Source organism: Rhinolophus sinicus, chromosome X, assembly GCF_036562045.2.
Source record: "Rhinolophus sinicus isolate RSC01 chromosome X, ASM3656204v1, whole genome shotgun sequence".
Taxonomy (NCBI): Eukaryota; Metazoa; Chordata; class Mammalia; order Chiroptera; family Rhinolophidae; genus Rhinolophus; species Rhinolophus sinicus.
This window is the reverse complement of record NC_133768.1, coordinates 68,389,656-68,406,484: the sequence shown is the minus strand read 5'-3', so window position 1 is coordinate 68,406,484 and position 16,829 is coordinate 68,389,656. Positions and strand designations below refer to the sequence as shown.

General features: G+C 40.5%; 1 protein-coding gene across 1 annotated transcript; it reads left to right on the top strand.

Annotated features, from left to right (window-relative positions):
• Positions 1–362: 362 nt before the first annotated feature.
• On the top strand, positions 363–12,575 carry XKRX (XK related X-linked). Its single transcript, XM_019716630.2, has 3 exons — positions 363–1,856; positions 5,237–5,505; positions 10,939–12,575. Exons 1-3 carry the CDS (start codon positions 1,522–1,524, stop codon positions 11,682–11,684), a joined length of 1,350 nt encoding a protein of 449 aa, XP_019572189.1. The 5' UTR covers positions 363–1,521; the 3' UTR covers positions 11,685–12,575.
• The last annotated feature ends 4,254 nt before the right edge of the window (positions 12,576–16,829 follow it).

Sequence of the window (16,829 nt, the reverse complement as noted above, 5' to 3'; positions counted from 1 at the left end):
TGGCACCTCTTCAGAACCTCCCAGCCAAAGACCTCAAAGTTCATTTTAAAGTTCCTATAGGCTCCTCATTTTGCAAGTGAAGAAATTAAGGCATATAATATCAGCTTTCAGTGTCTGTGGGCTGACCTTGAGTCTTGACACCCTCCTATCCTTCTTTATCTTCCCTCTGCTGCATACAGTTTTGTCTGGAAAGGAAACTCTGTGGCCCAATTGCCTCCCAGGTCTTCCACCCCACCCCACCACGATATTATCTGCAGGGCAATAGGACCTAGGGAAGTTCAACCGTGAGGCCCAGGGAGACACACCTGCCTAACCGCGTGGGTTGAGCAAGTGTGGGAATGAGCTAGTTAGGGAGGGCGGGGTAGAAGCAGGCATCTGCTGTTTTGGGGGAAGAGGAAAGCTGTGGCTCCCTCCAGGGTTGGAAGTCAAGGTGAGAAGTGCTTCTGAAGATTGGCGCAAGCCCCTTTGTGTCTCGCCGCTCCACACCGAGCATCCCGCCCTGGAACTCGAAGGCTGCTTTTTGGCCCCAGCTATCCCTCCCATTTCGCAGCCCCCAGCCCCCGTGCGCCCATTGGTGCCTTAGTTCCTGAAACATCCGTCCTCTCACAGCTGAAATGCGGGCAAGGCAGGACCCCGGCAGCAGAAGGCACCCAAGTTTGGCGACACATGCCCAGCTGGGTTGGCGCCTCGCACGTCGTGCTTCTCGGTAGGAAAGTCTCTCCGTGGGAAAAAAGCCCCTCCAGCTTTCTCTTAACCCTGTAGCACGCACTCTGCTTCTCTCCCCAGAGACTGCACTCGGAGACAGCGCTGTGGCTTTGCTCCTGCCTCGGGCACGGCTGCCTTGGGGGCGGAGCTTGGATTCTGAGAAGCCATCCCCAAAACACTCGACTCAGCCCGGGTTCGGAGGAAGCGTCGGGCGAGCCCGCGAGCGGGCGACTTAATAGCCACAGCCCAGCACTAGCTACGGTACCTAGGCACTGAACTGAATCCACGAAGGGACGCTCAGGCTGCGCCCCCTCTTCTGCCCTGGTTCAGTTATCGGCTGATTTGAGAGGGCACACTGGTCAGGACTCCTCGACAGGAGCCGTTGAGTGCGGGTGTCCCGACAGAGTGGCTACGCCCCCCGCCCCGGCCTGGGGGGCCGCGAAAGGAGGAGCTGCCACGAAAACAACTGTCACCATGGCCCTTCAAGCGCCTGGAACTGGACTCTGGACTGGGTGCAAAACTGCTTGCTTTAGCCTCGTCCAAGTTGCACAGCATGTATATTGACGATTGTAATCCTGGGTCAATCAGGAGTCACGTTCAAAGTGGTACTCCTGGGCTCTCCATCCCAGACTCCAACAAGTCTAATTTGAGACCAGAAGAGACGGTCTCCTGCTCTGACTAGTAGATCTCCTAACTGGAATTAGACTTGACAGCTCTCCTCGCCAATACTTGGACTGCAGTGGCTACAAGGTTCTCTTGGGGTTTGGGGGTGGGAAGTGCTCTGAAGACCAGACCACAACACTCAGAACTTCGACGATGGACCGAGTGTATGAAATTCCTGAGGAGCCAAACGTGGATCTGATTTCATCCCTGGAGGAAGATGTCATCCGTGGGGTCAACCCCCGATTTACCTTTCCATTTGGCATCCTTTTCTCCACCTTTTTGTACTGTGGGGAGGCTGCATCTGCCTTGTACATGGTTAGAATCTATCTAAAGAATAGTGAAACCTACTGGATGACATACACCTTTTCCTTCTTTATGTTTTCATCTATTATGGTCCAGTTGACACTCATTTTTGTCCACAGAGATCTGGCCAAAGACAAGCCACTATCATTGTTTATGCATCTAATCCTCTTGGGACCTGTTATCAGGTGAGCAACTTTTTAATCTCTTCCTTTCTCCCCTACCACCCCACACTTATGCAGAGAAAAATGAAGCCAATCAGTCTTGTGACTGATACTGTGCCTCTAATTAATTCTCCCATATCCTCCCACTCTTGGCTTCTCTGACTACTGTCCAAAAAAATCTTATCTGCAAACCTTAAATACCACCGCAGTGAACACAGGACGTATACCTGTGTTCCAAAACTATGTGTGGTACCATTGATAAGATTTCATAGAGGAGACAATGTTTGCTATCTGGTTTTGGGTTGTGAAAATTGGTATGGGACCAACTGATGTGGTCACCTTGTGCACACTGGTCATAGCTTAAGAGTGTGTTATTTTGACTGCCTTTTAGACACTCCATAGATGGATGAAATTTCCTTCCCCCCTTCCATCCCATCTCACACTCAGGTTCTTTACCCTGAACTACTTGGGCTGGTGCTGCTGCTGCCATTTTAAAATTTTCCAGAGTTATTTGACATCTGGAAAATACTTTAAGCCATCTGTGGTCATCTAGTACCTCAACCCATTGTAGTTCATTTTTCTCTGTCAGTTCATCTGTCTACTGTTTATCTCTTTGTATCTTTCTGCAATGAAGGTACATGGTTAGAAGGGGGCAAAGGAAGATAGTTCTTTTGTCCATCTGGATGCTGTAGCACAATGTAATAGTATCAAGTCTTTCCACTCAGATTGCCTTGAAGGGACAAGAATGTGCCTTATCCCAGGGAGGCAGGCATCTGTGTCAGCAGTCTCATCTGGACACTACGGGATTTTCCAGGTAGAGAGACATTGCAAAACTTATGAGGTCAGGAGAAAGGAATGGACCAAGTTTGTCTTGACTGCAAGAGCGGCAGAAATCTGCAGTCAGCTGAGGAATATGGTTCAGAATGTTGATGTTGTAATTGCGATGGGAAGCTATTTCATCCTTATAGAAATAAACACAGTCTAAAACTGATAAAGAATGGAACTCTCTGTTTAAAATTTTTAAAAATAAATATGTGTTTAAACAGGGAGGAATTGATTATGCTCCATCAGAGAAAAATATGGGCTATCAACTGGAACAGTGGCCTACAATTTAGGAGATCTAGAATCTAGTCCTCTCTCTGTCATCGACTAGTTGCATGGCCTTGATGAAATCTCTGAAGATGCCTTGGATCGCAGTTCCTCCATCTATAATATAAATGGGTTGGTTAGGCTGGATCATAGATCTCAAATGCTTACAGAGACCAGGCATATATCATAAATGATTGAAGTGGGCGAAGTATGAGAAAAACAGTAGCTTTATATGTGACGATAAATGAAAATGGAGTCTCAGTGTTAGAGAAATGATGGAGAGCAGTGAGAACTGGCAATCTGGAGTCCACGTGATCTGCCTAGAGGAGGCAGCCACTCTATAGCCCCTGCCCATTATTTCCTTGTTGGAATTCAGACCCAGTATCGCCAGATCACCCAACTTTTCAGGAGAAGCTTCCAAGACAGGATTTTATAAGAAATATAATGATTTAAAATTTTGGCAACTGACTAATGAAATAAAAACATGGTATGGGCCAAACAAACTGCAGTTGTTGGTCAGCTGTGATTCAGCTGGCCCATGTACAACCTTTGGACTAGGTAATCTAAAAAGGTCCTTTCAGTTCTGAATCTTTGAAGTTAAGCTGTAAAAGGAAGACCTCATTATGAACTTGGAACCAAGAAATTTAGAGATGTTACTAGAGGAGCATAGAAACCATTTCTCTCTCCCTTTTCAAATGCAATTTATTGAGTTAACAGATTCAAACACTCTCAAGATGCAAATTTCAGCAAGTAATGACCCAGCCCCCAGTTTTTACTTCCCTTTTTGCTTTGTAGCCTCCCAAGTCATCTTTGATTTGGACCCTCCATGTGGTGTGTTGAGTACTATATTTCATTTCAGTCATTTAGCTTCCACTAGAAACTATTGGAAACCATTTATAATCTTAGTCAGCTAGCCCCACAGCAGGGAAAAAATAATTAAAAGCTGATAAATTATATCCTTGATATTCTTATTTTCAAGGCAAATTACTTTTTAGCTAGGTAGGAACTTGATCAGTGCTATTAGGCACATGAAGGTGTTTAGAGGGCCTGGCTCCCTTACATGAAATGCAAAGATACTTCTGGAAATGAAAATGTACTCTAATTTATGAACCTTATAAACAAGGCTAACATCCTTACTTAAACCAGTAAATAGCCTTAAGAATAGAAAGATAATCAACGTTTCATGCCACCGCCTCCTCCAATATTTTATTCAGCAATAACATTAATGGGCTTGGGTTAAAATCTAAAATCTTTTGTTAGAAATGCACTATACATTTTCCCTGAGTAGGAAGGGAATGTCACTTTTTCCTTCTCTGTTGTCTCCTTCCATCTTTTTCTCTTCTGGTTTTCGAGTTTGTCCCTAGAAAGTGGATGTTTCAAACTACACACTTCATAAGAAATAGTCCACAATTTCCATTCATTTCAGGGTGAACGGAGGAATTGGTAGCTCAGGTGTTCCAAAACAAGATGTTCTAGTTACTTGTATTCATCACATCAGAACTGTTAAACAGTTCTGATTTATATGAAGGAAATGGAATGGGTACAGCTACAGCAGGAAATGTGGTCTTACCACGATTTCAAGGATGGTAGACTCTTATCAGGATGTTTTCCTCTTTGTAAATAAAGAATGGTGTTTAAAAGGCTGTTGTCCACAAACAGGTCAGGAGGCCTCTAAAGCAACCTTTAGAGAGAACTTTTGAAGTCCTCTAGGTACATAGTGCATTCGATTCTGAATTGTCAAGTCTTTTAAGTACCTTTGTTGCTAAATGGCTTTTCCTTGTATGTGAGAGGTGTTGTTGTTTTTTTCCCCTCCAAGACATTTTGGCTGAGATAGTCATAGTTGTAGGCTTTTTTTCTTGGAAAAGCAGAACTCAGGAGCCCTGATTATGGGGCCGAGTGCTTTGAGTTAGGAATATTTTACCTCAGGAACTTAAGGTGTTATGAAATCCAGGGCTTTTTGGAACCTTCATTATTCTCTTTCAGCACATTATTTACTTCATATCTTTGTGGTCAATGCACTTTTCTACCACAGGCCTATTCTTAAGGAGACAAAGCAATTCCTTAAGTCCTCAAAGAAACACTTCTGAAATGGTGTTCTTAGGTTGGTCCATGACCAACAGGGGAAAAATAAAAGATTTAGACTCAAGTAACTTTTAGAAGGCATGACCAACTGTTTGACTCATGAAAAACGAGTAGAACAGGAGAGAAGGAATGGCAAAAAGTAGCATCACCTCCCCAAATTATTTCCCCCCTCACTACAACCTCCCTTCACAGGACAGCTTTAGTTAAGTTCCCATGATGCTTTACTTCTGCAGATGTTTGGAGGCCATGATTAAGTACCTCACACTGTGGAAGAAAGAAGGGCAGGAGGAGCCCTATGTCAGCCTCACCCGAAAGAAGATGCTAATAAATGGCGAGGAGGTGCTGATAGAATGGGAGGTGGGCCACTCCATCCGGACCCTGGCTATGCACCGCAATGCCTACAAACGTATGTCACAGATCCAAGCCTTCTTGGGCTCAGTGCCCCAGCTGACCTATCAGCTCTATGTGACCCTGATCTCTGCAGAAGTGCCCCAGGGTAGAGGTGAGTGGGGTCAGGATTGGGGAGGGCTCCATTTAAATCAAGGGTTTTAGATTTCTAGACCTGAGTGGTCCAATACACTGGCCAGCAGCTTCATGTGGCTATTTAAGTTAAAAAGAAAAATGAAATTAAAAATTTGCTTCCTCAATCATACTAACTACATTTCAAGTATCAATAGCTATGTGTGACTAGTGGTCACTTATTGAACAGTACAGGTATTACAGAACATTTTCATCATTGCAGAAAATTCTACTGGACAACACTGGTAGATAGTCAAAGAATTTGGGGATCTGACCTCAGGCCTGTCAGATTTCTTAAATTGGGGTAAGCTATTTAAACTAAAGATGCCACAGATAAACTCTCTCTGGGCCCAAAAGAAGCTAGTAATACCAGCAGTCAGTAGGACATATTCCCCAGCCCAAATTGTTTAAATTATTCTGAGAGGGTTTTTGTTTGTTTGTTTGTTTGTTTGTTTTATGGATGACTATCTTTAAATAAGAGGTTCCCAAATATTATCGATCATGAGGAAACATATTACTGGGTGAAAGCTGCTTTTAAAATCACATTTCCTGCTCAGACCTGATGGGGGAAGCCAGGAATCTGTTTGAATGTACCCAGTTGATTCTGGTCAGCCACATTTTGGAACAGTGATTTTAATCACTTCTCCCAGTGGGGTGAAAGAGAATGGGTGTGGGACGAATACTGATGAGAGTCATGCCTGGTCCCAGTTTTGATCTTCTCTGTGATCTTTGGGGGAAGTTACCAGATTGGTCTCTGTCTTAATTTGTCACCTTGTTTTTTGTTTTATTTTTGTCGATTTTATGGAACACATTGACTAGGAAGCATAACTTGCCCCCAATCCTAAGAAAATCCATAAAACTTAAATTCTTTAAGAGCTTTTGTAAAATAAGTAAATAAATAGGGATGTTTGATGTTAGTGACCTCTGTGAAGGTGCAGTGCTGATTAGTTAGGCATCTTCATTTCCCACTTGTAAAAGAGGGATCCTGAGATGAGTAAGAATTCTAGCAGAGGACGAAATGTGAGTCAGTGTTTTCAAAGTTGAGATAAAATACTATTAATAAGTTTTAACAACCTAAGATTAGCTTCATCTGCTTGGGCTGGAGCTGGTACAGCTGTGGGTACAGCTTTGTACCATTTTCTTATTATTAGGCACTTACCCTGCTTGGCAAACACCCATGTCTCAAATGTGAAGGGGAAATTTGCCCTCTTTTCTGCTTTTCTCCACTAAGAATTGTTCATGAAGTTCTATTGTTCTTAAAGCTTTTTACATACCTAGAATGGACAATAGTGTGAGGAGAAAAATCTCTGGAAATGATGCTTTTCCTCCTGAGAATTTTGAGGGTCATCAAATCATCTAATTAAAATATGTATACATTATAAAGGTAATACATGAACAAACCAACGGACCTACACATAATTGTATATGCACAGAAAATTTCTGGAAAGATATGCAGGAAACAGTTTACCTCTGGGGAGTGGAAATGAGTCATCCAAATTTTCCTTTTTATTTTATACCCTTCGCTGTATGGTTTGAAATTTTTATCATGATCACATTTTACTTTTGCTGCTTATTTTTTTAATTATAAAAATCATATACGGCTGTAAAGATTCAAAACCATATAGAAATAAATATATATATAATATATAATATATATTATATATATAATATATTATATGTATGTGAAATGTAGTCTCCTCAAAGGTGATCTCTGTTAATCACTTAGTATATATCCTTTCAGACTTCTTTTTACTATGTAAATATAAACATACATACAACATATATATATATATATATATATATATATATATATATATATATATATTTGTCAAAAAAGGACTGTATTAAACATTCTGTTCAGTAACATGTCTTTTTCAAAAGTATACCAATATATCTTTCTTCAACAGTTATTTATACATACATATATAGTAATAATGATAAATATATAATATATATTTCCCTTATATGAGTTGGATCATTCTTTCTTATTTTCCTAAACTTTTATTGGTAGGATTAAAGTTTGTGTCTAATTTTCCACACAAAAAGTTTTTTCTAATTACAAACTATGCTTCAGTGAACATCTGTGTACTGGACTGAGATTTTGTAGGATAAATTCTGAGCAGTAGAATTGCTGGATTAAAGAATATGCATGTTTAGAATTTTATCAGTTCTGCCAAATAGCCCACCCTAAAGGTTATATGAATTTCTATTCTCACCAACAGCTTATGAATATGCCTGTTTCTTCATATCTTAAACTAAATATCATTTAGTTGTATAATTATAAAATAAATGATTTTTTAAAATAATTTGCTTTCTTTATTATGAAGCAAGCTGAGTATCTTTTCATGTTTGGTCATTGTGTTCTCTAAATTGCTCTCAATTTTTTCAGTGGGTTATCTTTCTATTAATTTATAGAATACGTAATTAATTTTACTTATTCTCGCTATTAACCCTTTCTCTGCTGTGGATAAGTATGTATGTACACATTTATATAATGTTTTGTGTTTGTGTACATACACACATATTTTAAATGTGCATATACATGTCATACATGTAACATGTGCAGAACACATGTGCAGCACACGATGTATAGATGCATAGTATACTTCTGGCATTCTGAAGTATTACATTTTTATGTATTCAAATACTTAATTGATATTCGGTCTTGTGCCTTTTTTTTTTTTCACAAAGGCCTTTCACAATACATATCTGATAGAGTAATTTAGCCTGATCTTCCAAATTGATGAATTTTCACAATTTGTCAATCCCCCCACCAAAAAACAAAACAAAGCAAGCAATAACAACAAAAGAAATAGCATTTCATTGAGACTGTGATTGGGATCACATTAAATTATTTAGGCTATTTTGGAGGGAATTTACATCTTCATAGGATCAATCAATTTCATATTAGAAGAAGATAATACATCACTCCATTTCATTAAATGTTTTTAAAACACTTTATTGAGGCATGATTAACAAACAAAAACCTCTCCCTATTTAATGTATACAACTTGATGAATTTGGAGATTAGTATACTTCCATGAAACCTCACCACAATCTATGTCATAAGTGTGTAAGACCTATAGCAAGAAAACTTGCTATATGTGTAAAGGACTTACACATTTTTGTAAGGCTTATTTCTAGGTGTTCTATCAGTTTTAAAATCACCTGATTTCCAAACTGTCAGGGTAGTTTCTAAGTAAATTAAATGCACCTACTACACTTTTGGAAGTATGGGATGATGGTGAGAATGGTGAGGATGGTGAGGATGGTGAGGATGGTGAGGATGGTGAGGATGATAGGAGCTAGCAGATAGTACTATGTTCCAGGCATTTTTCTAAGCCCTTTACATGTAGTTATTTCATTTAATCCTCACAACAATCCTATTAGATAATTATTGCTATTATCGCATTTTACACATGAGGAAGCAAAAGCACTAAGAGGCTAAGCAAATTCCCCAAGGCTCCATAAATAATACTAGGTGGCAAAGACTGGTTTGGAATCCAGGATATTTGCATTTAGAGCCTGCATTTCTATCTATATTACTATGCAAAGGATGTAAAGGAAGCTTTCTTCAAGGTCTTGTTTTCAATTCTTCAGTGATTTCTCCTATTAAAAACTTTCTGATAATACCGTCTCTTTTAAGGTTTTGTAAACAACTTTTTGGTTTAGTTTTCCTCCTACCTTCTCCTTGCTACCCCTTTTTTAATCCCTTTTTCTCTTAGAGGCCATCTGGATCAGCACAGATGAGTGAATTCACTAGCAGCATTATGATCTCTGATGGCATGAGTCTACTTGTAGAGAGACAGATGGAAGGTGTTTTTACACTTATTGGAAGCATCAGGCTTTCCTCCTTTTCTTGCACTACTATCAGTGAATGGGTTCTAATTTAAGGGAAAGCATTACCACACTAGGATAAATGTACGTAAGCTCTGAAGTTCCCAACTCCAGGAGGAACATCAATTCTTAAGGATGGGACTGAGAGTGGTTTATAAATCTAAGGGTATATCAGATCATTATGTTGCACACCTTAAACTAATACAATGTTATATGTCAATTATATCTCAATAAAACTGGAAAAATTTAAAAAAATACAGCTAAGAGTAGACACTTTAGGAGAATCTCCCATTCCAGTCTTTGAGATTTCAGCACTCTTAGCACTGAAAAAGATCTAGTAAACAAAGCTGTGCTTCCTTTTGGGTTTCCATGAGGAGACCTTCATCTTTCTTGCAGGTTAAATAGATACCTCCATAGCTCTAGATCTCTGGATGCAGTGTTTTTATGGCAACAGAAAGCTTCAGCAGTTGTTTTTTTTTCTTCAGGGGGTGATGAGTACCGCTCAGGCCTATCATTCTTCTTGAAAGCACTAGATTTTTCTTAGTGATCGGTATCCTTTGATATAAAGGAAGAAAAGGAAAGGGCCATGCTGTGATCTGTAGTTGGGACTTAGCATAGCAGGTTAGTGAGCATCCTGGCCCTTCAGGGCCCCTATTCTAATATATAGTGGTATGGATGTCATGGGCTAGGAAACGGAGTTTTCATACTTTTAAAGCACTCTGCTGGAAGTTTGGTGATTCCTAAAGCATTGGGGTGATAAATTGCCATTGCTGATGATTAAGACAAGCACCTCTAGAGTAGCTCAGTGAATTGGGGAAACTGAGGTACATAGATACTCAGTGATTTCCACAAGCTTCCACACAGCTGAACCAAGGGCTGCTAATAGTGGGTATTTTATGCTGCTTCGCTAAACTCAGAAGTATTCATTAATTCCACCAACATTTATTGAGCACTTACTGTATTCTAGGTAGTGTGTCAGACTCAGGATACAGCAGTAAACAAAGTAGACATGGTCCCTTCTGCCCTCATGTAATTTCCAGCATGCATTTTGACACATTCTAGAAATATGCACCAACAAGATTAGTTCCTTGACGAAGATATACATCAAAGAAGAGACTTGTAAAACCAAAGGGCTTCTCTGTGAGCCTCCTAAAACTGTGTTTTTTCTGATAAGAGTTCTTTCTGCATTCTTTATTGTTTGCTCAGAAGCCTGTTTCCTCAGGTAGATGCTGTGCTATCCCTTTATATGTGCTCTTCTTATGTTCATGACCTTTTAATGTTAGTTTTGAGACCCACTCTTTTTAAAAAGTCCATTGTGTATGATCATATGGTTATTGGAAAATTACAGTGTGTATTCATCATGGGAAATTTAGGAACTAGAGAAACGTAGAAAAAATATTTTAAAAATAGACATAATCCCTATCATGAAAAAATATTTTTTAGTTTATCCTTTCCATTTTCTTTTTGTGCATGCTATTTGTTTACGTAGCTTCTCTCTGGATCTCTAGGTCAGAATACAAGGTTCACCAACATTGACTGATGGCCTATTTTTTGTTTCTTGTTTTTTTTCTTTTTACAGCTGTGCTAATGGTCTTTTCCCTGATATCTGTTACGTATGGGGCTACGCTCTGCAACATGTTGGCTATCCAGATTAAGTATGATGAGTACAAAATCCGCCTGGGGCTGCTGGAAGTCCTTTGCATCACCATTTGGAGGACACTAGAGATCACGTCCCGCCTCCTGATTCTGGTGCTCTTCTCAGCCACCTTGAAATTGAAGGCTGTGCCCTTCTTATTGCTCAACTTCCTGATCATCCTCTTTGAGCCTTGGGTTAAATTTTGGAGGAGTGGTGCCCAGATGCCCAATAACATTGAGAAAAATTTCAGCCGGGTAGGCACCCTGGTGGTGCTGATTTCCGTTACTGTCCTCTATGCAGGCATCAATTTCTCCTGCTGGTCAGCTTTGCAATTGAAGTTGGCAGACAGGGACCTTGTGGAAAAGGGTCAGAACTGGGGACATATGGGCCTGCACTATAGTGTGAGATTGGTAGAGAATGTGATCATGGTCTTAGTTTTTAAGTTCTTTGGAGTGAAAGTGTTACTGAATTACTGCCATTCCTTGATTGCCTTGCAGCTCATCATTGCTTACTTGATTTCCATTGGCTTCATGCTCCTTTTCTTCCAGTACTTGCATCCATTGCGTTCACTCTTCACCCACAATGTAGTGGACTACCTCCACTGTGTCTGCTGCCACCGGCACCCTCGGGGCAGGGTTGAGAACTTGGAGCCATCCTTTGATGCCGAAGCAAGACAAAGCATTGTCTGATTCTATATTCTGGGTATTCGGGGATGGGTTGGGGATGGCCAAGAGCAACTGTGAAATTGAAGGAGAAGATGAGGCTTATGGATGAGTACCCACCAGAACATTTTCTTGAGTTTTCTGGTAAGCCTATCAGAAGAAAGAGCAGCCCCCAAATAGGTTTGATTTCCTTTAGAATGACTGCTATATTTGGACAACATGGTAGCCACCATGTACCTAAAAGGGTCAGCAGTAACATTTGCACTCCTCCCTCCCACGTCAGCTGTCTGGCTACCCTACAGGATAATGCACCTTAATCTCTCTGTGACCTTCTAGCTCTGATCATTTGCTTGAAGCATTACTGAGCTTTCCCCAGGATGAGCAGATGGCCCAGAATCCCACCATCATGTATCCTGACTGATCAGAGGATGTGACCGCTTACTAGTTATGAGTATCCCCCAGAATATAGTCTGACTAACGTGGAACTTGTAGCAACAAGCCTGGCTGGGGTCTTTTAATTCCAATGAGAAACTGTTAATTAGAAAACCCCTACTATTAAAAGAGCTCCCCAAATGAGTTAGCTCTCCATTAGGATTTTACTAGTGATCATTCATCAAGGACCCCTCTTTTCAGTGGACCTTCGTAGGCACACTCTGAGGAGGGAGTGCAGAGTAGGATTCCTTCAGGGCATTTGCCAGAATGACTCTTTTTCTCAGGGACCTGCATGAGCCTCCAGCTTGTCCACTGGAGTGGCTGAGTAAAATCTCTCACTTCGTGCCTCATTATCAGGGATTCCCTCCAACCCAACTTTTCTGTGCTTTTGGCATTTTTCTACTGGATATGGTCCTTAGAGAAGCTGAACTGTAATTAAAAATGTTTCTAATGTGTGGAAGAAATGAAGATTTCATTATGCCTTTTCCTGTTCTGAGTATTTTTTTTATTTGATTTTTTTTTTAAGGGAGAGAGAGAACATAATAATATCTGGGACATCACCTTCATGTTGTTTGGGCTTGGGATGGTGGCTAACACTCCAATGTAGAGTGAAGGCAGAGGAGGGAAACCAGATTATATTAAATCATACTTGATTCTGACACAGAGTTTTATTTTCTAATTGGGACAATATGCTTATCGTTCCCACACCCCCAGTGAATAAATGCAGGTCTCCCTTTTTCATGTATTTTGATGTTTACATCTCATATTAGTTGTGTATTTTGATGGGAATGTCAGCTGAATGCCCCTAAGGTAACCAAGGAATTGAGGTTACTATTAGGACTGAGAATCCCAGCATTTATCTATCTAATGCTTGCCCCTCACAGACCAGGAAAGTGAGAACTTACTAGTAGCATGTACCAGTGCCACAATTGTTGCGCGGAATTGTGATCAGTCCGATGTAAGACTTCTCATCCCCATCCAATTTTACTCTTGGGATCATGCTAAGAATTTAGCCATTTCCCTCCTCTTGTCCAGTGTTAGGACATGTTGCGGGAGCTCCCCCCTCTAAGTAGCAGGGCTGTTAGCCAGAATTATCCTATTTCCTGGCATATCGAGTGTGGTTTTCTCATCTACAACCACTGTTTGGGGCTAAAAGGATTGGATACTACTTAGTTTCGGGGAGACTGAAGTGCCTTGCTTTGGAGCAGTGGAGATTTCCTGTTTCAACCCAACTCCCTCATTCCATCTCTCATGATGAAGAGACTTAGGTTTTCATAAAAAGCTCATACTGCTGTCTTCTAACTATGTTATTCAAGGTGAATTTGAAAGAAATAATCTACGAGACCTCCAGAAGAACATTGCCTCTTCAGAATTCAAGCAAGAATTTCTCCCCACTGGTTAATATGCCCTCCATTGAAAGCAGAAGCAGTGTATAACTATAATTTGGTCCATAAAAGCCATGTGAATCATCTACTTAAGGGGTGGGTGCTATGAAACATAAAGAGAGACATACACTGAGCCAGGCAGACCAATTAGAGCTAAAGTGGAGATATACAGGGCAGAAAAGTGTGTCTTGGTACTGTACCAGGCATATTTTTCTCATGTATCCTCCACAGCCTCAGTGACTTAATATCCCAGGAATGCAGGACGTTTAAGCAAGAGGTGTGGAGCAGTTTCTGACCTGAAAAACCTGCTGCCCTTACCCAAGGAGAAGAGACTCTAGTGATACATTATGCAAATGTATCACTCGATATATATAAAAGAGAACCCTTAGAACCTCCTATATGGGTGGCCTTTATGTTCCACAGCAGTCTTAAATACACAGGAGAACATGGAATTGTGGACTGTGGTGGGGGCGGGGGCAGAGGAAGTGTCCTCTTCCATCTGCAACTTCCTTAATTGACTACTCTCTTTTTACCCTCTGAAATCTTAAAGCATCACAGGGTACTTGTGTAGGGGCAAGTCTGACTGAGTGGGAGAGGAGGCAGAGATAGGGCCAGCAAATCTGTCTTAGAAAAGGAAGGCAGAAGCACGAAGTTGGGGGAAAGGAAATAGGCCATTGTAACAATAGATTTCCTCATATTATTGGAAATTTGGTAGGCTACATATGGGCAAATGAACATGGTAAGGAAATCTATTAAATGAGCTAATTGTCTATTTTGTTTGCACACAAATGCTTTAAAGACTATGGGCATAGAACCACAAGGCACTGTGGGAGAATTAAATAATAGCTAATGTTAATGAGCACTTACTATATATCTGGCATGGTGCTTTATATGCATTATTTTATTCAGCCCTCAAAACCTACTTATGAGGTAGGTACTGTTATTATCCACCATTTTGCAGGTGAAGATTCTAAGGTGTAGAAAAGTGAAGCGCAAGGTCACAACTAGTGTCAGAGCCAGGTTTCAGTCTTGGGCTCTCAGGCTCCAGAGCTTACACTCTTAATCATGATACAAAACTTTAAATCCTCTTAGGTCCTTTGTGAAATTTTAGTATGTTAGTGATTTCAGGAATATTTTCTGGGCTATGTCTGGGTTCATATAAAACATTCTTTCTCACAAACACTCCTTATTAAGGGGTACCACTCAATTCACTATAGAGAAGAGTCAAATCCTGAAAGGCCTGGGGTGAAAACCAAGTGTGTGTTCGCATGTACATTGGTACTGGGAGTGGGACTGGGGTGGGGGAGAATGCTAGAGGGGCCTATTTCTAGTTTCAAGATTCTGCATCCTGTGTGTTCTTAAACACACATCTTCCAGACCCTGGTCATGGGAATAAAACTGGAGCAAGGAATTTCCATTCAGGTTTGTATGACTTCTTCCCCCAGGAACAACCAATCAGAGCAGGTCAGTGCCAAAGCTCATTCTCTTATACTTTTGCCAACACTGCCCTTACTCTCACTGAGAAGCTGACTCCTAGTTCTTAGAGCAGGCCACAGAATGTGGATGGTGGAGAATAATACCCTCTCCCCAAGCTGTCAACAGTCCTGAGAGCCTAGGTCAACCTTCAGTGCTCTTTCAGCTAACCCCATCAAGCCTGCACCTCACAAGATCATGGTCCTTAGCATTAGCATTGACTTCTGCTTCCTAGTGTGGAAGCGGGGTGGGCAGCTGTAAGGTAGGGTACTTATCAGGACATCCCATCTAAACCCATGGGGCTCTGTCTCTGAGAAGTCCTTTAGTATAAAACCAGTTGACTCTGGACCCTCCAAAATACCTACCCAGAAGTGGGAATCCTCATTCTCTGAAGCTTTCATATTGGGCTTTATTACTATCTTCAGAGGATACACGTTCTCATAATCTTATGTCTTTCCTCCTGAAGGACTGGCACCATCAATCACACACTTTAGACCTTAGAATCTCTGGGGTTCTCAGTGAAAGCTATATTATGACCCTTAGCAACAAAGCATATAGCATGTGAAACTGGGAAGTAGCAAGGCCAACCTGTGTGAGATATGAGAACTAAGTGAAAAGAACACATTTCTGTGTCTGGAAATATCTGAATAGCACTGCATAATATTCAAAGCATACATTAGCTCTGTTACTAATGTATCATTGTTAGGACAAGTCTTCTGAGTTATACACATGTATTTACATTGTTCTAACCTTCAATTCATCAAACAATTATTAGATTCTTATTTTGTGTCAGGAAAACCTATGTGGATATCTCAAAGTGCTTTATAGATGTTGAAAGACTCAAAAGTAAATCCCAAATATCGAGTGTAAATGATGTTGGAGATAAACAGGCACTCTCATGTATTACTGGTATGAGAGCAAAGTATTGGCACAAATTTTTGGAAGCCAATTTGTCAGTATTTGTCAAAGTTAAATGGACATGCTGTTTGTCTCAGAATTTTAAACTCCAGGAATTTTTCATGTGGTAGTATTAATATAGCCACAATTGTGTAAAGAGATACGTATAGGAATGTTCCTTGCAGCACTTCGTAATGGTGAAAGATTGGTGTTAACGTAGATTTCCATCTATAGGGAAATGATTAAATTCTGGTAATTCCATAATTGAAATATGTTCAGCTATTAAGAAGACTTGGGCAGATAGGTACAGCATGTGCTGAGTGAAAAGATAGGTGGTAAAAGCAAGTTAGAGAAAAAAATGTACAGAATGAAGTTATGAAAAATTACTCAAAATTTGGAACAAGGTTGTGATAGGAAAAAATAATGCCCCCTCCCAAAGATCTCCCACATCCTAATTCTCAGAACCTGTGACTATGTTATGTTACATGACAAGGGGGAGTTAAGGGGGAATTGAGATTGCTAATCAGTTGACCTTGAAATGGGGAGTTACCCTGGATTATCCAGCTGTAGCTGTGCTAGATGTAATCATTAAGGTCCTTATAAGAGAGAAGGTGATGTAAAGATGGAGGCAGAGATACTTGAAGATGTTACACTGTTGGCTTTAGAAATGGAAAAAGGGGTGATAAGGAGGGAATACAGTATTAGAAGCTGTAGATACATTCTCCTATAGAGCCTCCAGAAGGAGCAGGGCCCTGCTGACACCTTGATTTTGGCTCAGTAAAACTGGTTTTAGACTTCTGACCTCCAGAACTGTAAGAAAAAAAATTTAAATCACCTAGTTTATGGTAATTTATTACAGCAGCACTAGGAAACTAATACAAAGGGAATGGGTTACTTAATGCTTTAACGTCACATTAAAAGTATTTTCTAACAAGCCTATCTGACTCTAATTCTAGAGAATTGTACTTTAGGACACTTGATTAGG